The 25,645-nt window shown below is 41.4% G+C and overlaps 1 protein-coding gene across 10 annotated transcripts in view; it reads left to right on the forward strand.

Moving 5' to 3' along the window:
* The window catches only part of ROBO2 (roundabout guidance receptor 2), a 974,141-nt gene that overhangs the window by 837,875 nt on the left and 110,621 nt on the right, over window positions 1–25,645 (forward strand). For all 10 annotated transcript variants that reach the window (XM_069636436.1, XM_069636431.1, XM_069636432.1 and 7 more), the window contains exons 14-16: window positions 3,524–3,755; window positions 12,042–12,166; window positions 23,511–23,682. In XM_069636436.1, the coding sequence (XP_069492537.1) occupies window positions 3,524–3,755; window positions 12,042–12,166; window positions 23,511–23,682 (529 nt within the window). The remainder of the gene's footprint in view (window positions 1–3,523; window positions 3,756–12,041; window positions 12,167–23,510; window positions 23,683–25,645) is intronic.

Genomic DNA, 25,645 nt, shown 5'->3' on the forward strand with positions numbered 1-25,645 from the left:
AATGTGAACAGACCACAACCCTGTCTTTTTGAACTGTTTACAGTTTAGTTATAGGTTTAATAAAATACGCACGGCAGACAAGTTACATCCTTAGTTCTGAACTAGGCATGCATTTTATGAAATCTATACATCTGTGAAACATTTAATTAATGAAAGTCAAACATGGACAAAAACAATTTGCCCTGATTTACAGACTCCCTTCATGTTGAAACAGCTGCTTAATGCTCTGCTTAAAAACACAGCTTGCTTCTTTCTGTATTAACAAGCTATTATTGTGAGTTATGTCTCTCTTCCAGTGCATACATTCACATAAAGTGAACCTTGTGAAGTTTACAAAATGCTAGCAGATTGTTGTTGTAACATAAACTGCACGGATTACAACACGGACTCTTTTGATGAAAGACGCCTCAGAGTTGGGTTAAAGGAATGGATTTTCCGACTCTTCTATGACCTGTGAAATAATGCCATTAGAATGTGATCGGGCTAATGAAGCAGCGGATTGCAGAATGCCAATTCTAGGATTCTTGGAAGTAAAATACATTAAAAGACAGGCGTTCAATATCCAGATCTGTCCCCGCGTATACCGATCTCTGTTTGAGCAAGAATAACGCTTTGGAGCTTGTGCTCCACGTGGATTTGCGTTCAATCCATGCATGAAATGTGTGCATAAACATTTTACGCATTGATTTTATGGTTCCATGTGTTAATATCCCCGCAAAAATATCACCATACAAAAATATTGCTATATTTTTACGGTGATATTAAGGAATGGAACCTGTGGGGGACAACCCTGCAAACCCCCATATTATTTTAAAGGGAGCAGGGGACACCTCTGCAACCCCCACTCCCAATAACCACAAAAATTATCCCCACTAAAAATATCGCCTATGGCAGTTCCCGACGACCATATATAAGGCGATATTTTTGGTGGGGATAATATTACCTGATACTGATTTTATTTCATGCAATATTTTCATTTATTTGTATGATGGAGAGGAGGCATAAGTTACGATTCCGCCTCACCTTTCCTACCCATCATATGCATACTCCAGTATTTGCACCAGCATTCATGTTCATGCTGACACAAATTCTGTGGATTCCCAGGGCATCTGCCTGCTTTTTACACCAGCAAAAAAAACAGGTGGATTGCATGGGAATCCATTGTAAACACTGTCCGCCATGCTTAAATAGCAGGTGGCAGTTAATAATGTTGCACAGCTGGATGCAAGAGGGTGGCGTACAAGCGAGTATGCCATCATTTTTTAATGACCCTTTGGCACTCTGCAGTGCAAAATTTGATAATTAGGCGGATGGGAACTGTACGACAAAGTGTGAACGTTATAGGTCAACTCTGCACAATTTACCCAGAACTCAAAAAGATATGTCCAACCCCCTGCAAAATAAGCACCCCCCCTTTTCTTCTGGGTCCATATTTTTTCTACCTTCGATGGCTGGGCATCGGTAGCAGAGCCCTGCTTGTCTGAATACGTAACATAACGGATAACCTCAAATCTCCTTTACAGAAACCTTCCATCAGTTAGTTGCTTTAAGTCCAGAAGCATGTTGCCAATGTACTCACTGTCTGAAGTAATAAAAGATGACTAGGCAATGTAAACAATTTTGTTCGAAACCTGATGGACAATTCTACAAACGTGTTCCTTGTATGGTTTCTTTCTAGTCTTTTTCATAAACACAATCATCAAAGTAAAATTGCCAAGATCAGCGGCATTCCATTGATCTGGCTCTATTGTTCTATTCCAGAATGCTAAAACACTAAAGAAATGCATACTTTGTTTAGTCTGTCATCAAACGCACAGCCCATTTGTCCTTGGACAGTTGTTCGTCCACATCTTTGTTATTGTATGCTTGTCTACATTGTTGAAGATAGTTTAAACAAATTGAATGCATGTGCGTTTGAAATACGTTCTTGGAAAGGTCATTTCTTTTACATAAAATATCTGTTCTGTTATTTTATTGTTAGAAACAATATTGCATTTGAGAAAGAAAGAACAATGTGCATCCTAGCATTATGCAAAGTGTGTGGCTGTCAGCAAGTGCAAAGAGGCAGCGACCGTGATGTCACGTAAAGAAAGAACACATACATGTATTCCCGCACATGCATCCTACAAACAACTTTGGATTTTATTCTGTATAAAGATTGCCATAGCACATATACATGAAAGTGTGCACATGCACCTTCTGTATGTAATATCATTCTCACTAACTGTGCACATGTCCTCCTCAGAGGTGGGTTTGCTGCAGCACCATGCGATGTGCTGGCCTCAAACTTTGTGCAACAACACCTAGTATGAATACATAGTTAGAGGGTTCAGAAACAAAATGTAATCTATTAGTGAAGATGTTTCCATATCCTTATGTTGCACTGTATGCACTTCTCATGAACTCATAGACTTACTCATTCGTTTTATTACCACATTTTTCAGTGCATAAACGAATCGTAAACATGTCAAAGTGTACCTGTCAAAATCACAAATGCATAAGGCTGTATCCACTTACAAATGAATAAACAATCATACAGATGGTTCAGTTTTTATGTCGTCCAACATTCATGTACCATTATGTACACACAAATATTAGCAAATTAGTAATATGCACAAATCAATGTTCACATAAGTGCTTAACATATATTAAGATAGTCAACATTATCACATGTTTTGCTTAACTTCGATGTATGTTATTAGTAGAAGATATCAGTTACCCATAAACCAGTTATTTTGTACATTTTCCCTGTGCCTCATTTTCTAGGATGTTTTCTTGATTGCCTTCCAAATGTTGATTACAGCAAACCATATATCATTGGACATAATGCCATGTCTGGTACTTAGAAGCGTGAACTAGAGATATGTGTTCTACTCGAATGGTCACAGATCACCCCAAATGCCTAATCATCTCCATGTTTAAGTAGTACAATGTTCACACTGTCTTATCGTTTACATTATGATACAAACATCTTTCACTCTCAAGAGTTAACAATTGGACGATGCAAAATGACATCAATCATTCTACCCTTTTACTTCTTATGAGTAGTTAGCCTATACATTTCTGCTAATTATGACACCCTGATCACTCACTAAAGATTGTCAACAGAAGTGAGGTTCAGAGATGACAGTAACCAAGATCATAGGATACTATCACATGGATGCTAATGTAGTATCATTTTCTGTGTCAGAAGCTTTCAAGAGTAATTGAGTACATAAAATAAAACGTGATTTGTGGCATTATGTACAACTTAGATTCATGGTTTGGGCTGACAAATATCTAAATTATTAGCTTAGTATGTATCTGGGGGGGCTAAATCTGGATTTTGTAGAATCGTATAATGTGCATGAACGACAGAGAAAGCACAATTCAGTTTCTATGCTCTGTTGATGTTTTTGAAGAAAGATATTGTATTGAGATAATCAATGTATTGCACCGGAGACCTCAGTTACTGGATACAAAATCCACAACTCTTTGTTATAAAAATAGGCATCACGTTTTGTTTAATGTCATTGATTTACAGGTCGATCGTCAGTCTCAGTTCATCCAAGGATACAGAGTGATGTATCGGCAGATGTCTGGGTTATCCTCTCCGTCAGCATGGCAGAACCTGGACGTCAAAGTTCCCACTGAGCGAAGCACTGTTATAATAAATTTGAAAAAAGGAGTTACATATGAGGTTAAGGTTCGTCCTTATTTCAATGAGTTCCAAGGGATGGACAGTGATTCAAAATCAGCCCGCACAACAGAAGAAGGTTAGTAAACAAAGTGAGGCCTCTAGCACTGCGGGAAATGTTTAAACTGTATAGAATGCATTCTCATATTGTGTTTTTGATTCACTATTTTCCACATTCAATAAGAATCCTGCATCACTGTTTCCTTATTGTCCATTAAAAGTGTTTTGCTTTTACATTGTACTAGCTGTAGATGAATTCCAAATAGATGAATTATAAAAACGGTGCATTAGCTCTTCGTTTTGTTTGTTTATATATGTTTGGCCACATATAGTGAAGGTTACCAGACATTTGGTCGAAAAAAATTGGTCGACCAGACAAATGGTCGAACCAATATGGTCGAAAACCAAATGGTCGAATTTTTTTTTATTTTTATTTTCACCCCTTTTTTTATTTTTTGGGGGGGGGGGATACCCACTTTTTTCTCTAAAAACCCCTTTTTTTAAAAAACGAAAACCCGAAAAATAAATATATAAATAAAAAAAAAAATTCAACCATTTGGTTTTCGACCAAATTGCGTCGACCAAATGTCATTCGACCAGTTTTCAGTCGACCAAATGACTGGACACCATAGTGAAACATGGCTACAGTCAATTTCGTATCTCCTTCTCTTTTAAAGACTGTGGAATGCAGAAGATTGGCTGGAAAGGAATCGGTGATTTAGTTCTAAATTGTGCTGCCCCTGATCCACAAATTGCTTTTCAATGCCATTTTTCCATAAAAACCTATTTGTGAATCAGGCACGCTGAGTTTTACTGGTGCAGAGAAGGTTTTGAGCAGAGGTTTAAAAGCTGCCTGATTCCTATCCCAGGTTACTGTTCCATGTTGCATTGAGGAGATAGTGACTGAAGGCAATTCTTGTGCCACAGGGAGTCATACTAGTTTGGCAATTGTGCTGCAACTAGTTTTTGTACGGTATTCAGATGTAGATGTTATATTTTCTTAACATCCAGCTTTATACTGAATACGCTTTTAGGTTCCTCCAAAGCATTACCTGGATGATTTGGATTGCAAACGTGTTTGCATCCTCATCTATTGTGTCTTCTTTTTGTGCTAAAGCCCCATTAATGTAATCCATCTAACTTCTTCGGTTAATACTTGGAGTTCTTGTCGTTCAATGCCATGCCATTTCATATTTTGTGAATTTGATTTGTACTCAATCAATAGGTTTGTGCTTCAGCCCTAAAAATATGTGTGGTCCCTTCTAAAACCCACTTTTTGTGGAGCAATAGTATCAATTAGGATAGATTGCCTCTCATTACAGATGATGAGTGCTTCGTTGAGTTGAGAAACGGATGCTGCAACTGGCAATATCCTGGCTTCTTCAATTGATTCCTTTGTAATTTGCTTCAAATGATACCATTCCAACGATAGCTTGTGTGCGAGGCTGCCTTCCTTTATATTAGATACCTATACTATATGGAATGAAGGAATGATCTGACCAGAGCCATGACATCAGAGTGTGGGTGCTTGTGGAACTATTTGTGTAATAAATCCCATCAAGCTTAACGTTTTGATGAAAGTCATCAAGGAGTTCAAGGAACATTTTAGACTCTTTGTTGTTCACATCTTCCGGTCATACATTGATATGTCCAATTAAGGGAAGCCTTGCACTGGAAGAATAGTGCACACCAAAATCACTACAACTACATTTAGAGCGGCAAGCAATTTTCTCAATACCATATAATGATGGCACAGATGTTCTCTGAGGTAGAGAAAGACCATTTGAAATGTAATAGAGCAGAACCAACAGGACAAGTTATCTCTAGTAGATATTCTTTTAAAAACAGATCTATGAATAAAGGCTTCTCCGATTTTGTCGGCTACTCGGTTACAATTATGATATAATCAAGGATTTATTGTCTAAAATCTAATCACCAGTCTTCTTTTTGTTTTACTACTACATTTATGTTTAATAGCATGGCTGTATTCCAATCTCTTTTCTTTCAGTTTTTCTTCTGGTGCCCCTGACCTAATCACTACTGCCATGCAGGAGTACAAGGACGAGTAGGTGCTAAACTGCCTACCCAGCCCGCACACTACTAAAAACCAATAGCTATCCCAATTATAAAGGTTAAACAGCACCAAAGAGATATACCTGCTTCGACCTTCTGTGGTAATGTGGGCTAAAGGCGGCTATACTCTTACAACGGATGTGAATGTGAGAACAGTAACAAACCAAACAGCATTAGTACAACAGTGCAAAATAAAGGAGGTAAAATAAATATGTTTTAACTGAACACAGCAATATGCAAAAATAACTGTCTATAAAAAATTCAACAAATCCCACCCCTATGAAGAAAACACAGACTAAGCAGACTGTAGATGACACAAAACTCTGTGTAATGTAGCTGTGAGGAGGTTCCCTTGAGAGCCACGGACAACCATGGTGAGAGAATGTCCAGTTCGTATCCAAGCCCACAACAATACATTACACCAAAGAAATCAGATCACGACGGCGGGGTGGCATTGGAGAGCAACCGGGACACATTTCACCTAGACACTACAAGTCCCAGAAAACATAGCGCTGCAGCACCCGCCGGACCTGGGAGCTGCCGTGATCCAGTCCAGATCAATGCAGCTTATCTCATAAAAAGCAACGCGGCAACAATCACTGCGACCCCTTCTCACAAGAGACCAGAGCAATGCTGGACAACAGGTAGCGGATCAAACCATTGCCAACCATGGACTACATCTCCCATAATGCTGCAGATACCGAGGACAATTAAGCCCCAGGTGAGAGGCGGCAGAAAGTCCCGTCCAAATAAGAAAAAGCAAAATAGGGAAGCACCGTACCAGTCGCGGAGACAGATCTTCACAAGAACCGCGGCCAACGGGACTCCGAAGGCAACCAAAGAGATGGTGCTGGCCAGACGGAATTAGGAGAATGGTGGCAGGGTGGGAATACATCCTGTCCAGAAAAGGGGAAGGGGAGGGATGCTATGCAGTACATTTCGGGCAACCTGTGGACAGCTGATTGGAGGGGCAGTGAGGTTGGCCCTATAAAAAGCAATTACACGAGAACTATGGCGTCTCCTGTTTTCTCTTATTTGAAAAGACGGACGACTGCAAAGAGTGGGGAGAGGAGGACTCAGGCTTTCACTGGGCACACTAGGACGATAGCGGGCCGAAGCAGAGGACTTCCAGACTCTCGTACCGAGTGAAGAACAGTTTGCTATTTGTTATTTTTCGCTATTTGACTTCAGTCCCGTTTTGCCACACACTGCCGTGCAACGCTGAATAAAGGACTTTTTGTTATAACACCGGATACCGTCTCCCACATTCTATTTAACAGTAGCACATGTGAAAGGCAAGAAACTGCATACAATGTCAGTCAATTAAAAGGATATGTCTTGATGAACAAATTGCTCATTGGGTGGCTTATCATTCACTAGATTCCAAAAAGTGGACCCTAGTGACAGGTGCTGGGGCCTCTCAACAGTACATTTACCAGTTCTTGGCCAGTTTAACACCATCTAATCAAGCATCAGGATGCTGTCTTTCTGGGTTTGACCAAGTTCAGGGGTGATGAGTCATGATGGTCGAGGCAGCAAGCTGGTATTGAGCCGGTTCGGAACAGACCTCGTGAGGTTCAAAAGAATCATTTGTGCAATGCACTTTGTATAGCTGACCAGAGTCTGTTTGAAGGTTGAGCCAGTTTAAGACATTTGTAAATGCAGGGTTGGGTAAATGAGTGCTGCAATGCTTCCAGCAGATTGAGTCAAGATTCAGGAGTGTTGGAAGCTGTGATCCTGATGGTTCGATGTTCAAAGTGGCAGTGGTTCAAAGTCACCTGCAATGGTGAAGTGACAGTTTCAGCTGAACAGGTGGCTTGTTTTTCTTGGTACGGTGCAGTGTCAAGCTAGTTTGATGAATTAATCAGCAGTGGATCGAAGAGGTTAGAAGAATTAATTAAAAACAGCACTGTGGGTACTGGTGGTTCAAATGCTATTGAACATGGTTGACTGTGGTACAAGTATGATCCACAGCTGTAAATTGCAGGAATGCAGCTGCTTTGCTTCTTCTGGTGCTATGAGTCCCAATAAAGAGTCTTATGCATAATAATGCTCCTTTTTCTCTTCACTCCTACCCGTCGGAGACTAGCTGACACTTGCAAGAGTCCTTCAGAGCCTGACACTTAATTAGAATGTCGTCACTTCTGACAGAGGTCTTTGGAAAGGACTGCTCTCCTAACAGGGTTCAAATTAATGATTATCTTCGTAAGTTTCCAAGATGAATCAAAGTAGTAGTTGGGTACTGATTCTTTATAAGTGTAAAAGACTACTGGAGATTGGTTAAAATCACAGAAATCGAAGATGGATGAACCATCCCTCCATTCCTTCCTGCTTTGTTTGACTTTCTAATCCTGACTCCTTTCCAAGACTGTAGCTTCAAAGGCCTTTGGTATGCAAGAACCTGCTGTGAGGCTGGTCGTTTTATTGAGGGTGTTCTCAGGAGTCGCCCTGCCAGGAGTTTCCTGTGCTGGGGAGGTGTTACCCAACCTCTGAAGGGATCAAAGAGAAAGAAAGCTTACTGGCTATTGTCCTGCTGGCTGAGCATAGACAGGCAGCGTGGCTAGAATCCACATAGTCTATCCATAAATGGCCCGTGGCTCACAGAATTGGAATGAGTATATTACAAGTCAGAAATGTTTTAATAATTTTGTTAACAATCATTAGCAACCTTGCAGAGGGAGCCGGTCAACCAGGTGGCTAGGAATGCAGGCTTGAACCGGTGATGAAAGCTTACGCTCCATGCCGCCTGATGGCTGGCCCCCGCCACCATCTTCCCCCACTCTCCATCCCCTTTTTTAACAATTTCCCACCACCCGTACTTACCTTATTTCTGCTGCTGCTCCTTCCCCTTGGCTCCCGCAGGCTACCATGAAAAGGAAAGAGAGGCTCCAGATGGAGCCCCACCTTGCCAATCCATGGTGGCTGTCTTAAGGCAGTATTTTCAGTCATTGAACACGATGCGCGGGGCGACCCGTTCAATGACTGTAAATACTTTTTTTAGCACCCGGGTTACCTCTTTGGAAGCCTGGGGTGGTAATGGCCTTAAGCCCTGGTTCCAAGGGCTGGAACAGGGGGTAATGGCCTAGAGCCCTCGTTAATGGCCCTCACTTTGCTTGGGCCGTTAACTTGGGCTGCCAGGCCGTTACCCCCAATTCCAGCCCTTGGAACGGGAGATTAAAACAACAGTCACATTACCAAAACCCAGGTATAGCTTATTGTTATGAAGAAATTGAGGCAACCTAGATACATTCCAGTTGTTATGAATGGTTCATATCTTTCCATCCATCACTTTGTGTTTTATAGTAATACTTTAGCACCACCATAAACACGAGAGGATAACGCGCACGTGCTGCATTTGCAAATATGCATGCATCGGATCTATTCATAATTTCCTATTCTCTACAATGAGGCACTAGTCAAAAATGGCCCACTCCATCTACAATTAAAACATGTTTTAATCACTTAATTGTTCAATAAATGAAGCATATTGATATGTACAGATTGCATACCAGCAGCATCTATATGCTCACCCCCATCAAAGGTTTGACCATGTACCAACATAGACTTGGTCATTGAGCTTCTTATTTGTGGCATATTTTTCCTAGGGTTATGTCACGGTATCTGTAGTTAATGATGTATCTTATTTGTTTTAACAAGCATACTCTTAATGAGGACCACCTGTGGGTCCAAAACACCGTGCATTGCACGTGTACTTCACTGAGTAATGAAACAGTTGCAGATTGTCGCACACAGGATTGAATTGAAAGCAATTTGGTTGGGGTGATATATATGTGATGTTAGCATAGCTACCCTCCTTGCACTCCAAGGGAGAAACACGTGCATTCAGTAATCCCAAGCATATTCTGTATCTAACTAAATTGTGCTGATGTTTTTGCTATAGAAACGCACTAGGCGTTAAATAGAATCATTGGGTTTTGTTCAAGGACATATTGAAATACATCCCTCCACTTTAATAGAAAACTGATCTACTGCACTGTAATCTATCTAAAAAATAATCTTTTAAAAGTCACTGTGCTATCTTAGAAAACAATTTGTAAGAGTGATGCAGACACTTTTAATGCACATCAGAAAGTGTATTCCCACAATAAAAAGTCCCAACCTTCATCAGATTGAATTTTATGTGGAGTGTTCCTTCCACCTCTAAAAATTAATTTCGCCACAGTCACAGTCTTCCCCCAGATCAGACATTTGTCACAATTCGCCGTGCATCCATCTCCAACCTCTTTGGCCTTGTGAAGGTAACAGACGGCATTCCTGGTGGCTGTATCTGGGAAAGATGAGCAGCGATTTGGGTTCTCGCGCATCTGCAGCCAGGGGTTGAGCACTGGAATAATTGACCTGTCAAGAATCGGGCATAGAGTTCTCCACCATGCGGCAACAAGGGAAATGAGAAAACGCTTTAAAAATGTTATTTTTCAGTGGTGTCTATTTGATAACCGCAACACTGTCAAGCAGTGCTTTCATTTATTTCTTCATTGCCTCTTTTCAGAGCGACACAAATCAAAAATGGGGAGGGATGAGTTTATCCTCTCTGCGCTTGTTCGCATAGTAAGGTGCCTTTATATGTCCGTAAATACTGTATATTGTAATGTCAGCAAGCGTTCTTAGATGATATGTCTGTAGTGGCACCCAGGATGGAATATAAGGAGCAGAATACATAGTTATTTACATATTTATTTATTTTTTATTTTGTTGTTTTAAATCCACTTCAGTTGACTGTATGCATACATGTTATTAAAGAAATGTAAACAATCTACAAGCTGGTGTATAGCATGTACCTGCTTTGCTAACTAAAGTCCCCTTCACATTACCTTCAGTGAATCCAAATCATTTGGATTTTGAAAATGTTTCTTTTTTCTTCTCATTTTGCGTGCTGGCATCACTATATGTGTATGTATTTCTTTGCACTGCCATAGATGCAGTGGAGCTACATTAGTGTAAATGGAAAACTGTATATTTTCATAGGAAAACTACTACGGGAGTAAGGTCAGAATTTGTTAGTTCTTTAATTAAACACCTGATTTTTTTTTTCCCTGATCCTTTCGTAAAACTTATGTTTACGCTGTTGTAAGTCTTGTGGAAGTAATTTATGACACCTACTGTTAACAGATGTAATGGGGGGACAGCGATGCTTCCTATTCTCTAGCACAAGACGATTAATCCCATAAATCAGGGGTCGCTTGTCATTATCATCTTGATCTAGTCCAATACTGTGGGAGGGAGACAGCACACCCTGCATAAACCGTAATGCCACTTTCACAAAATCAGGACCAGGATTTGCTATGAAATTATTAGCTTTAGACAAGATTCTTGAAGACCATTTGATTCGATTCCCTCCACTATTTCCACTTTTTAATGTAACCAGGGATCTTTAACCTCTACAATGGTTTTTGTCCTGCACAGCTTGAAATATGGGGATAGTGATTGCTTTCTTCACGTGGAGTCACCTGCAGGTTAATCTGTTGGTTATTACTGTACATGATGTGTTTAATTAAAGTGAATATATTTTCATAGAACCTTGATTGGACATTCCGTTATTTTGGACTGTTATACTTTGCTGTTTGGGTGCCTGTTGAACCACATTCACACCCCTCGTAAGTGTGTAGCTATCCCTTGGCTCATGTTACCACAAAAAGCAGAGGAGGTATATCCCTTGACTGTGTCTGTTTTACCTTTATGATTGTGTTGGCTCTTGGTATGTAGACGTGGGAGGGCTGAGTGGGGTTTTCGGCCACTACACATCCTTGTACTCCAGCAGGGGCAAAGTCAATTCGTCACAGCGCTCTATAATTGTTTTTTTTTAGTATCTGGCCGCCGCCGGTAAGGTAAAAAAACTTGTTTCAATGGTGCTTTGACAAACTCTTTGTTAGTGAATGGGACACTGCGGTATGCATGAAACGCATTCACAAGCTGAAAAGCAGTGGTGATATGCCTCATTTAAGAATGTATTTTACAATAAGGAAATACATTCAAATGAAGATTCCTTTAAAAATACAGGAACCATTTGTAGTGCAAGGCAAACAAATAAATGCACCTGTGATATTGATTGATTCCTTGTTGTTCTGCCTGCTGAATTTTTATTCGGGGCAATGCTTCTCGGTGGATGGACATTTTTCAAAACTGTCAGCTCTCGACAGTGTATGAATACGCAGGTGTATGGGGACCGTGAACTCCCCACCTTCCCTGCAGATCCGTCCACTATTTAAGCGGCGCAAACAGCCTGGCAAGTAGATTAATGTCTTTATTCTCTGTGTTTGTCTACCTGGTGCAGCTCCAAGCGCCCCTCCACAGTCTGTCACCGTCCTGACGGTGGGAAGCCACAACAGCACCAGCATCAGCATCTCCTGGGACCCCCCCCCTTCAGAGCACCAAAATGGAATCATCCAGGAATACAAGGTAAGAATGGGCAGGATGTATTGCTGCCCCCCATGTTATTTGCACATTATTTCAAAGTGCGAGTCATAGGACAGGTTGCAATGCTTAGTGACTGCTGAGGGAGACCCCTTAAAATGTCACAACAAACTTCCTCCTTCTGATTCTGGTGAACCGATTTATTTTGCGGGCAAACCATTTCATTCGGAAATTATGAATCTTTGCATATTCCATGGAACCTTTTCCCCAGATGGAAGCAAACCTTGTCCTAATGTATGGGTTTTCCGAGTTCTTGGCTTGTGCCCAGTTCTTATGTGACTGAATAACCAGATGCATTTTGGCAGAGGTGACCACAACTCACCATACGTATGCAATGAAAGTTCTGGTGAATCACTGATCCATCGCTGCTGTGTGTGGAGACAGATTGGAATGGCCAGAAGGAGCTTGGCTAACCAGTCGCAATATCTGTCCATGTCCATCCTAGGGTTTCACAACGACCTCTATAGTGTATTACACATGTTTATCTTAATGTGCATTGCTGGATGAAGAAAAGAAACAAGGTAGGCAGACTCATTGAATGTGAAGTAAGAGACGATAGAAAATACATGGAAGGGTCTACTGTCTGTTAGGTGAATGGGGAAAGTAGAAATAATCACACCTGCAGACCTGTCAATGGCAAAGATGCTGAATGTGCATGTGCACAATACAGTATGAATACTGAATGCACATAAATATGATACGATATTTATAACACGCTTAATACCCAGAGGTTTCTAAGCACAGACCCAGGGATGGAACCTGTGTTGCTTCCTGTCGTCTTGCTGCCAAGGCGAGCATGTTGCCGATGAGCTATCCTCCTGTGACTTGAGGCCTGGCTCGCTACTACTAGCATAGTAAGTGATTGAAAGAACCAATATAGTAAAAACAGGCCCTTAAGTATACTCGAGAACAGGTTATGCATGGGTGCAGATTTTCCCAGGTGCCCAAATAAAACTAACTACTAGCCGATTTACAAAAATGGAATATTATTAAGAGCCAAACCATGACATATCCACTTTATTACTTTTAAGGGACACATATTCATATAAGAACAGAGTGCTGATTATTTAGGCATGTTATATACCTGTAATCGGACATTTCATTGCTTCTCAAAATTATTCTAAAACCTCTATTATGTGATGCATGGAAGGGTTAAGTGGGACATTGATACCCTTTGACAGATATGTTGCACAACGACACCCGTGTAGTCACAAATTCGGGCACACCAGTCTACTGATTGCATTTGAACCTATGACAGCCAATGGTCACGGGTGTAGTACACTCTCTTGAAATACGAATCATTGGCACTGCTCTTTTCTCTGCGACAGCAAGTGTCTGCATAGAGACTTGTGATGAATTGCCATCTGGAAAGGGTGCAAAGTCCAGGCCTTTTTTACTTTTATTAAATAATAAAATAATGTAGGTACTTCCATCTCTGAAAGGGAAATCTGACACTCAGATTACCCTTTCATAAGTTATATGTCATCAGTATCCTCATTTGCAGAGCCTGCTGTACCAGAGATACAGAGAATGTTCAGAGGCCAGTGTTGCACTCTGGGCAGCTGCAGCTGCAGTACCACTCATGTCTCTTCAGCAAAGGGGCTGCATTTAAAATATGTACCCCTGTTTCAACAACTATATATCCTTGAAGATATTGTTCGTGTGGCACATACAACTGTAAATATAAACCATACCTGAGTTAGGGTATGGTGGTCAGCCCCTTTCACCCTTATCCCTGCCACGTTAAATTGATTGTGCACACGTGTCAGCCACTGGAGTAACTCTGCTGACAGTGTTGGGGGGGGGGGGCATGACATCTGAAGAAAAGGTGCCCCAGTCAAATGAATGGGAACAAAATGGTGTGCCATGAAAGTTATGCCCATGGTGTCAGCCCAGTGGGCTTAGTTCAGCTATGAAAGGATTATGCATATTCTTCCCAGACAAGGCCCACCCTGTCCACCGACAGGACAGCCCTGGGGTATTGTTTCTATGTGTTCCTTTGTTTAGGGCAGGCAGCACCCTTTCTCCCAGGACAGTACTGCACATAACACTGGCCTAGGAAGAGGCATGCCCATTCACAGAGAGCCAGGCCTCACACAAGGTGGTAGCATTTCTAAAGCTCTTTCCTCCTATTGAGAGGGGAGGGGGTGGAGATAAGGTGAGTCAGAGAGGGGTCTATAAAGTTCTTTGATGGTTCTGCCATCTTGATTCTCTCTGCCTCTCCTTCTCTTTCCTGTCCCCTCCACTTTCTCTGGAGCAAGGCACGTTGGGTTTGACATCATAAGGGCAAAGTCTGCACATTTCAATAGCAAGGATTGGATCCCTAAAGCAGGCTACCTTTAATCCAATCACCCTGGGAATTTTTACTATAAAATAAGGGGTCTCCCACCAGTTCAATGAATCATCTGGACCCATCGTGGAGATTCTATGGGACCCTGCTGAGAGAGCAGCCATTTTAAAGGCCTCCAGTTGTGGGGTCAAGGCAGAGGTTCTAAAGGCAGAAGCACAATTTGCTTCCCCAGGGACCGTTGGGAGTGAACACTGCTGCTGGCAGAAGTCTGCCTCTCTGCAAATCACCTCATGAACTAGGACCTCACCATGCTGCAGGTCCCCTGAAGGTCTGTCCCAACCTCCCCCTTGTCTTGGAGCCAGAGAATAGACTGTTATTGGCCATTGAGACCCTGGAAAGGGACTCACAGCATATGGACATCAGAAACGCCCGCATTCCTGTTGTCGAGACCCATTCCAAACCATGATTTTAGTGGACCTTGGTGGCGAGCGATCCCGCAGGACCTGTCTGCTGTTCAACCTCATTCTCCACCACACAGAGCCAGCAAAAGCACATTGTTGCCTCAGCTCGAACTTCAAAGTACTACTGCCTTGCTTTGCTTGAGTCACTGCCTGAAACACCAGTGTCTTTGCTGCTGCTCCTGTGAGTCAACCAACCCAACCCTGATGTTCCCTGAACCATAACCTCTGAGCCATTGCATCAAACGGAATGTCCTGCACATCTTGGTAACAGCTCAAATGCTGTTGATTCTCGACCACAAGCCATACCTGGTAGCCACCCCATTCGCACAGCTCAATTAGACACTTCGAGACTGCAAATCCCCTTCCGTTCAGCTCCTCCTCAACATCCACTTTCCGCTGGACCACAGTGACTGTCACATCTGATACATGAGCCGACATCACAGTCTACACCGAGAAACCAGGTTCCACGCTGTCGAACCCCCAAGAAGTTTGCAGAAGGTATTTGACTGATATATGCTCCCCCCGGTCAATCTTTGGACACTTGAGACTGGCTACGTCATTGTTATCCATTCTGTCAACTTGAAGAAATATCCTTTTGAACATTGTGATCTTTTAAATGCCTTTCCCCCTTGTCTCCTCAATCAGAGTGCTGTATCTTTTCAAGCTGTGCATATTCTGTGTTTCTCCAACATCGGTGGGTTTTTACAGTGCTTCCTAGTTAGGTAGCATTGTATATGGTGTGTCTAATTAAAACATATATTTTTATAGAACCTTTATTGAACATTTCTTTATTTTGGACTGTTATACTTCACTGTTTGGGTTGCAACTGAACCACTTTCACACCCCTCTTACACACCCCTCTTAAGAGTGTAGCCTGCCCAGATGACCACAAAAGACAACAGACGTATATTTCTTGTCTGTGCCTGTTGTACCTTTATGGTTGTGTTGGCTCTTTGTTTGTAGACATGTGACGGCTGATTGGGCATATTATCCTATACTCACCATTGTACTCCTGCAGGACAGAAGTAAATTTGTCACAGGTAGACTTTGGTAAAAAGTGTCCTATATGCCATCTGGCTAGCCCCAATAGGTGTATTAGTGATGGTACATCAGGGAGATCAAATAACTCCTGCCGCCAAAGTCCATAGATTGATGCCCTGTAACAGAATGTTGGAGTTTCAACCTGGTCAGAGGCGCAGTTTCAGCTCAAGGGATGCTGCCATTTCAAATGGACCCTGACAGCACATTTCTGTATAGAATACTGAAATGCTCATGGCATCCACTAACCAGTACCCCACAGATTGTGCAGCCATGAAAATAAAACCACATGTTATCATAGGGGTTACTTAATTGCATGCTGAACCCTACGCAATCTGTAAGTGTGAGCAATTACATGCCAACTGCCTGTTTCTTGCTATGAGGTTGTTACTGAGCAGGTATAGTCATAATGTGAGAGACTGAGCTTTCACAACAGGTTGTTTCAGCATATATCAATTTCCCAAATACTTGTTTTGGTTTCATTTCAGGACCTGTGCTGAAGTGATGTGATATGTTGATAAAAGAAAAAGAAAACCAGGAAATGGAGTCAAAGAGCATCTGACCTACCTGGGGCCTCATTACAATAACCCTGAGATGCAACTGGTGTAGTTCAGACAGGCTTTGTCTGGAGTAGCTCAGGGCTTGTCACCCCAATATTTATAAATATTGCACCCACTCCAGAAAACACATGCATTTCTCATGAGTCTCTCAGTTCTGATGTATCTGCTCAGTATGGCTACTCTTACCACAGAAATGAGGGTGAAAGTTAAGCCACAATTTAAAGGGCCAGGTGGTAACTCCACCTATCGCTAGAGGGAACCATGCCCCTTCATGAATAGATGCACAGAGGTATCAGGTGTGCATTCAGTATAACATACATTCCTTTTCATTCGGCCACTGATGCCATATTCATTAGTTATTCCGCTCCTGAAGCTGTATCACATTTGTAGCATAGTTTTTTTTTTCTCTAATCAAAGCTTCTCTGAGGGTTGAGGGGCGGGGGGCACCAGATGGAAAGCTGGTGTTGCAAAAGGTACATGGTTCCTGACCCTGCTATATAAAACTAATAAAGCACCATTTGTTCTTTGGAAGTCGAATAAAACTACAGTGAGATTAACATTAATATCATGATTAAAAACCAACGATTACACTGTTGTTAGCAGATATCTTGAATGCAGTTAAATGTGTTGTGCATATTTACACTTTAATGTAAGTATGAGTCCATGTCATTAGCTTAATTTTGTTTTCGGATTTTTTGTCACACTTGGGTCTCTTGCTACAGTGAGAGGGCCAGAGGGCCAACTATTTTCTAGGTAAAAATGCAATCTACAAAAGCAAGCAAAACATAGCAGTGCATAGTAAGGGGTATATAGCAGTGCAGAACAGTATGTTGTTACTGCTTACATATGCTCTGAACTCATTGCACGTAGTTCCATGCCACAAGTTCATGTAATCTGTTAAGCGTTTCCATTCAAATCAGCATAAAACGATGCTGACAAAACATACAACAGGTCTTCCATAATCCTGAAAGTGTTTCCAAGGAAAGGTGCACATGTATCATTGTGATCAGTGTATAACACTCAATGGCCCTCATTACGACCCTGGCGGAATCCGCGGTGCTAAATGCACCGCGGAGCATGGCGGAAAGCCGCCGATAGCGCCATGGGGGTTGGCGGATTTACCACCCCATGCCGACCTTGGCGGAGCGGTAAATCCCCAATCCCCATTTTACCCTTCCCCATTCCCATTCTTGCCCCATAGGGTATAATGGGAGTGGGGAAGGAGTTAATTACGCCGCCGTAAAGTACGGCGGCGTAATTAACAACGAGGTCCCTTAGCGCCATGGTTTTCTCCGCCCGGTAAAACCAGGCGGAGAAAACCTCCATGGCGCTAAGGGAACTCGTAGTACGGCGGACGGGTCCGCCGCGATTAGCGCTGGCGGAAACCCACTCCGCCAGGGTCCTAATGAGGCCCAATGTGTGTTGTTACATACAAATGTGAACTTGTTACATTCAATTTGCGAAATAGATTCTCCCTCCTTTTTTGACTAAAAGGTTTAGTTAGACACAAGAAAATGGAAGCTGTAACTGCCACATGAGTCATCATTTAAATGTCTTGATTCTTATTTTAACACTGCTTGGAGTCACACAACAAAAGAAGAAACCTAATGTGAAAACACTGTCTTGGTCCAACCCACTACAACGTTCCAGTTTGCTCTACATTTAAGAAGACCTTGAAATCCATCTCCTCCTCTGAATGTCAGCTATAGAATAGTGAAACTACAACACTGGCTCTAGTATAGAATGTGTCATTTATGTATTCCAGAGGACACCATATACAAAAGTATGAAAGGAATTAATGTAATTAATAAGAATATTGAGTAAATCAAAAACAGATCAAAACAGACCATAATTCAATGCAGGGAAACAAAAATGTTTGTTTTATAAACTATTATTACTCACATTCATACTGGGCAATGTGCCTCAGTCTAAACAAGCATATCCATATCTGCATTCACTCTATACAAACACACTCCTAAATGACAAAAATTGTAAAACCATCACAAAGCTATTGACCATTTTTTGAAAAGTTATATTTTCTCTCCTGGAATGGATATTCTAATTTCCAGGAATTTGAACAGGACCAACCGGTTTCGACGTATTTGGCACAGTTAAACTGTCTTCATCAGGCGCCATACAATTATCACTGCCTACATACAGCTTAGAGGCAGTCACAATGCCTGCAGGGGCTTTGATAGGTTTTGCAGCAGGGAATAGAGATAAACCTGACACAAGGCGCCCAAGAGAACACATTGTACAGTGAAACAATAAGCAATTCCAAAGATAAGCAATAATGTACTTGAATATTGTCCTAACACCTGACCTGTCTCCTATTCACTAATAGGAATCTACATCCCACAAGCAATCAACACAGTCTATAGACATCCAAATTATGATACAGTAAACCGTAAGGCTATGCTAACATTGGTGATGGCAGGATTTGTGAGCAAGTGGTTACATGGTGTATTGCAGTCACTGTAAACCCATTAATTAGAAAGGCTTAACCCTATCAAAAGCTTGTGGCAAGCAATGTCAATATACTTAAATGAACCCAAACCCATGAATACAAATATGTGCAAACCGTAGCAGTTCACCTATTAAAGATCATCAGTCCACCAATGCATGTGTGTGGCCACTTATCCAGGAAAAACGATTCGTGCAGGGTAGCAAAGGTTTTGAAACAATTCAGTTCAGTGTTTTAAAAAAAAAATGTGTGAAAAGTCTAAAATGAATGTGAAAAAGAAATAGCACAACCAATCCAATATTCTGCTGAAGTCTATGTAAAATATACAAATATGTAGAAAACATGGTGTCACAAGTTTATTTATTTATTTATTTGTTTATTGCCTTTGTGTAACACCCATACCCGGGGTTTTCACAGCATATGTACAGTGGAAAGAGAAACATAGGTCTAGAAATGGTACATTAATGATGGTAGCACAGAAATTAATATCTGAGTCGTACTTGTTGAACAGCCAAGTTTTCACAAGTTTTTTTAAAGTTGGGAAGGATCGCGTGTTCCTGATGTTAGGAGGTAGAGAGTTCTGGAGAGGGGCTCTGTGACACAGAAGCTCACCACTCCTGCTCTATTTTGCTTTTTTTTTATTTTGCAAGGCGAGCAGAGTGAGGCTGGAGGATGAGCGTAAGGAGTGCACATGATATTGCTGGGCAATGATGTTGAAGTAGAGGTGTGCTGGATGCAGCCCAGTGCAATGTTCAAAGTTTTGATGTCAATGTGGGCTTTGATGGGTAGCCAGTGCACTTCTCTCCTGGTTGCTGTGATGTCGTCTGAACGGCATTGGCCAAATGCAGCACGCAGGGCTTCATTTTGAAGAAGTTGGAGTTTGGTCATTTTCGTTGCAGTAGTACCCGTGAGAAGTACATTATATCAGTCTAGTTTGCTAATCAGAGCCCTTGCGAGCGTAAGGCAATTGCTTGGTTATAGAATTTGTCTACTCAGAGAAATAAGTTTGATTTAAGCTCCAAAAATGTAGGAACACATATAAAATTATAATTTGGAAATACTGTCAAAGTTCAATTAAATTACACACAAGGTTCCCATTCACTTCACCCTGGAAAAACATTTAATAAAATCGTCTGGCACCATCTACTCCCCTATCCAGCCCACTTAGTTCTTCCCTCAATGGATGTAGGTGTTGCTTCACCAAGTCCCAAGGAACATCTTTCCCTCTCACACATTTTTTAGATTGTTCCATATAGGATTTTATCAAAAGTTGTTTTATTCTAATTCCAGCTTGCTCCAATCCTACGGCTCTCCCTCTTCTGCAACTTCAGAGTGCACAGTGTAGTTCAGAATTCATAGTGTTACAGTGTCAGGAGCAAGGTTCCTGGGTGACTTTGTAACAGTTCATAGATACATGGTTTCCAACATTCATGCTCTATGACCTCTGAACATGTTCAATGACGTTATCTTCTGTAATTTACAATGGCCTTTGCAAGAAAGTGTCATTCTACTCATCACCTGACCTTTACTTTATAACGAGGAGATCTGGGCATTTATGTCAAGCTTCATGCCAAACACATCCAGCTTCTTAGCGTTGTACCGGTTATCCAAACTATGGTGGAAGCACCATCCAGTCAACCAGACGAGTGCGGTACCCCTTAGCTATCCTTGAGGAACAATGAAAAAAGCAATGTTAAAAACTGCAGTGAATTCAGAATTTTGGTTTTGGTCTGAGTTTCTTTTGTACATTCTGAAATGAAAACATGACTCATTTTTACTCAATTGTATTTTATTTGCACGGTCTCAGCTGAGACAAAATGTTATTTCATAATAGAATGTTATTTAAGCAGAAACCACATTTTTAATGCTAGGTTATTGGACAGCACAGTTACAATTCACACGGAATTTTAACCATGCGCTCAGTGCAAGGCCGTGTGTGTGTGGGTCTGTGCTGGGTTGTTTGTGTGGATGTGTGACTATAGTTACAATATGAAGAGAAAGCCGCACGCAGCCACATGTGGTGTTGCTAAGTAAACATTTTGTAGAATAAGTAGCACTTTTAACGTATATCAGGTATGTTTGCCTCTAGAAAAGCAGCAGTTACATAGCATTTCCTCAGTTTGTAAGCTGTTCGAAACACTGCACTTATGTCATGTCTTCTAAAATACACAGCAAACTATTGCGTCTCATGTGGTGCACAAGATCTTCCCCAGTACTCTGTAAAACTGAAATCTTCTGCTGTTATGGTGTGCATAACGATACAGCTAGATAGGAAATGGCAATGCTGACCAGCTGACCCTGCATTAGACACACAGGGCCTGATTTACAGGCCCCTTTTTCAATGGCTGAACCCTACTTGAACACACTTTGTTAATCACGCCCATGGCCTCATCCAGAGATCCCTGTTCAGAAGTGGATATCATCAGTCGGTGCAACGGAGCCTGCGATCTTGTCACTATTCCCGAATATGTCAGTGATTTAGGGTATTTTCTGGTCTCTTTAGGCTTTCTGCTTGCTTGTGTTCAGCTGATAGGAAAGGCATTGGAGTCGGTGTGTTAGTCACCTGTATTCTTCAGCTTCAGGAGCATAGGCACTTGTTTATGTTCTGCCGGTGGTGAGTGTAGTGGGTGAGGACCCGCGTGACACGTGCAAATAGAACGGATATGAATACAAGGTTATTTGTCCATGAATCCGCTACTCTGAAAACCTGTGTGAAGAATCCCTGGAGAGACATCATTGAACATCAATGGTCTGCTTAATGTGGTATGTATGCATGGTGAGAATTGATAATATACCCCCCACCCCCCCTCCCGCTTCTTCCTAACTAAGCATTTTATAGGGAAACAAAATAACTTAGCCGGTCATACTCTGTACAAACCAGAAGAGTCAATGATAGCTGACCCATGTCAATCCTGGCAAAAGTCCCGCCTGGAGAATTTACCAAATGAGCAGTAATTGAGACATTCTGTAGCCATCTTATATTTCTTAATTAGGCCTTCATTTAACCTGGTAATTTCTCTTTTCAGTATCACCTGGAGTATCTTTTATGTTTACAACATTAACGGTTTCAACAATCACCCTATAGTATTGGAGATTTGCATTTCTAAACCTAAAATAGTTCTGATTGCCATGTCTGACCCTTCCTGTGATGGTCACATTTGTAACAGTCAGCTCTGTTGTTTCCTCAGTTTGTAAAGCTGACCTGAATAATGCTTCTACCTTCTGTCGGAGTACCCTTTGAACAAGAGGCTGACATGAGCACAACGAGCACTAAAATGAACAAACGGCAGCACATTGGCAGGCTGTGCATGTGTTTCACGTTTCTGCTTGAAATGGTCAATAGAGGTCCACGATTTATTAACCCCAGGGTTAATGGTGACCTCATCCTCACCCTGGTCAATATTTACTTCAGGGAAATTCATCTTGCGCCCTCGGTTGGTCCATTGCTTGGCAATGTTCGATTTAAATTGTGCAGCTATCCGAAGACTCTTACATGTTGAAGTGACAGTTCTGGGAGCAGGCTGAATGTGATACTTGTCTAATTTGTGTTGTTGCCTCATCGGCATGTGACGTGTGCATTCAAAGTGGTTTTAAGTATGCGTGAGAAATTGTGCACAACCTTAGAAATTAGATATTCAAGAAGTGACCTTTTCGAACTAACATGTTATGGACGCATCTGTAATCTTCTGTGTTGAGTTTTGTGAAATCCGTGTGATCATGTCCTAGGACTTTTCATTGAAGTCTGTACCAGGACAAATGCTGCTATATTTACCCTTCTGTGGGTCCGCCTTAGTTAAACTGCAGAAATATAACATAAATGTTGACATTAAAGTGTATTTCAAACATTTCCAGACAAAGGGTCCGATTCATGGAATTGTTTGCACGGTTCAAAGTGGCTTTGCACTACTGAAAAGTGACTTTGCACTTCCGACACAAACCCTGATTCATGGCACTGTCCAAAGTGGATTTTTGCAGTGCAAAGTCAGTGAAAAGTCATTTTGGACTGCAAACATGACTTTCTAATGAATTTGCACTGCAAAAATGTGCACAGTTCCATGAGTTAGGGGTTGTATCGGCAGTGCAAAGTCCCTTTTCATCAGTGCAAAGTCAATCTGAACCATTAAAAGATACCATGAGTCGGCCCCTAGCCTTCATGATATTGTGTTCAACGAAGCGCTGCCAAGCTGCTAAAGTCGAGGATAAAGGGCACCTGGATAGTTATGAATTGCTCTTAACACTACATTTAATGGGACCATTTAACCCATGAGTCATACTGCCTCCTTTGATAAGACTTTTTTTTCCCCATCATACGCACATGCTAATGGAAAAACGAATCACTAGAAGGGGTTCATTGTGTGACCATTACATGAAAAGCATCCCAATAAACAGGAGCAGCTCATGCAAACTCAGATAGCAATCCTCTGCATTGCATGGGATGTAAGCGATACATTTTGTTTGGTAGAAGATTGACAGAGTATTAACTAGACTACCCTTGCCATGTTAATGTTCTTTGCAGATATGGTGCTTGGGTAATGAAACACGATTTCACATCAACAAAACAGTGGACGCAGCAATTCGATCGGTGGTGATCGGGGGCTTATTTCCCGGAGTGCAGTATCAGGTGGAAGTTGCTGCTAGTACCAGTGCAGGTGTTGGAGTAAAAAGTGACCCACAGCCCATCAGTATTGGTAAGTTACCTAGGTATTCTTTGATGGATCCTGTGATTTCTCTTGTAAACATATGTGTCTGCATTGATACACAAGTGGTCTACGAAAACGGCCATTCCACAAAACAGAACATAGTCTAGTCATGCCTTTTATCCAGGTTTTCTCTACTCGAACAGCCGTGAATGTTCAAGCAAGGTATGCAATGTATATGGCTTTCAGATCTTGCATTATTGCTCCCATTCTCTGCACTGCCCTTGCTTCCATCATCTCCAAGACCATATTTTGGTCAATAGATGCACGCAGCAGCCTTTGGTTTAAAAGGACAGAACAAAATGTATGTATGTGTGTATGATTGTACATATGTGACTCATAAAGCTTTGGCCTTGCTGGGAAACAACAGATCACTGTACATCAGTTTGCAGGCAGACGGTTAGAAACAAGGTGTGCAAGCTCAATGTGTAGCGGATGGCAGGGAAGTGGGGTGCTCTCGATGGGCAGAAGTAAGGTTGAATGTAAGGATCAACGATTGGCAAGAGGTTCATTGAATAGTAGTGCCTTCTGGTACTTCATGAAGTGTAGATGGAGGGGGGAGTATCATGAATGCTTCCAAATGTTCACCACCTATAGTGTGTGCTTAGTGATGATCATGCTGTCACCTAGAATTGTGTTTTATACTAGTGATTTGTCTTGATTGGACTGTTGTTTTATTTAATACCAAACATAGAGGATATGTGATCGCCAATGCAGTATGCTAAATTGTTAGTATTTTGATTCTTCAATCTCGTACCTGTTGAAGCTGAGACACTTTATTCGTGTAGTTAAAAAGGCAGATTTCACTTGTAAGTGATACACAGCATATGAGCTCTCCATACATATTCTAGAGGGCTTCACAAATAAAGTCTACTACCAATAAAATGTAGACTTTACATTATTAAATACATTCCACAGATAATGTCTGTACAGAGAACCCAAGTAGTATATAAAGTGCTCCTGGCGGAGCCCTGATATGCCCAGGAGGGTACCTGTATACAAAATGCTAGAAATCAGGGTGGGAGATCCCTGGACAAATAACGTCTGTCCGTATACTTTTGTGCTTATCGAAAGTCATGTAAATATCTAATTTTATTATCTGTGCAAAATCGTTTTGGAGGCAAAATAAAAAAGCATCCAAACCAGACAGCTGTCCAGAGATCTCCCACCCTGATTTCTAGCATTTTGTGTACAGAGAACCCTACATAATTCGTACATATATCATTATTCTCATTGGAGTTCACATCAGAATTAAAAAATATAAGTGTGTTCTACAGTTGCCATTGATTGACAATTAGATAAGTAAGTGCATTCTTACATTTTATTTTACTCTCGGTTCAGCTTGCCATGCTGTTTTCTTTTTGTTGTTCCTTAAAGTATCCTCAACGAGATGGTAGGCAATCATAGCACTTTGTGTTGGGAAGTAGTCATGTTGTGTGGCTATTTGGACATGCCTTTAATCTCAAATTCATAAATTGCATACAATAAAATCATAATTAAGGGCAGTGCATTCCAGCTCTGTTTGATAATTGACCAGTTCATTATACTTTGCCAACTCGGTATTGGTTTCTCAGGATATTAAATCAAATCTGCAAGTGATCCTGAAAAGGTATTCCAGCTAGATAGCACAGATCACACTCTCAAATTATTTCTCAAGGACGATGATATTTCATCTGCTTCCTGAATACGATTCAATTTACTGAAAATTCTTTCCAGTGCCTCAGATACTTTGAGTTCCAACTGCCCCTGTAGACCACAGTGCCCGGAGATAAATGATGTGCACTCGTTATACACTCCACCATGTTAACCTACCAATGCCACATTTTAGTGTAATTACATAGTTCCTAAGAGCACTCAAGCAGATTGCACTGTTCCAGCTGGAAAACACAGAAAATAGATTGTCAGTGGATCAGAGGAATGTGCCGTGATAGTGCAGATATTACCATATTCAAAT

Source organism: Ambystoma mexicanum, chromosome 7p (assembly GCF_040938575.1).
Source record: "Ambystoma mexicanum isolate Mex_15411 chromosome 7p, UKY_AmexF1_1, whole genome shotgun sequence".
In the NCBI taxonomy this organism is placed as follows: domain Eukaryota; kingdom Metazoa; phylum Chordata; class Amphibia; order Caudata; family Ambystomatidae; genus Ambystoma; species Ambystoma mexicanum.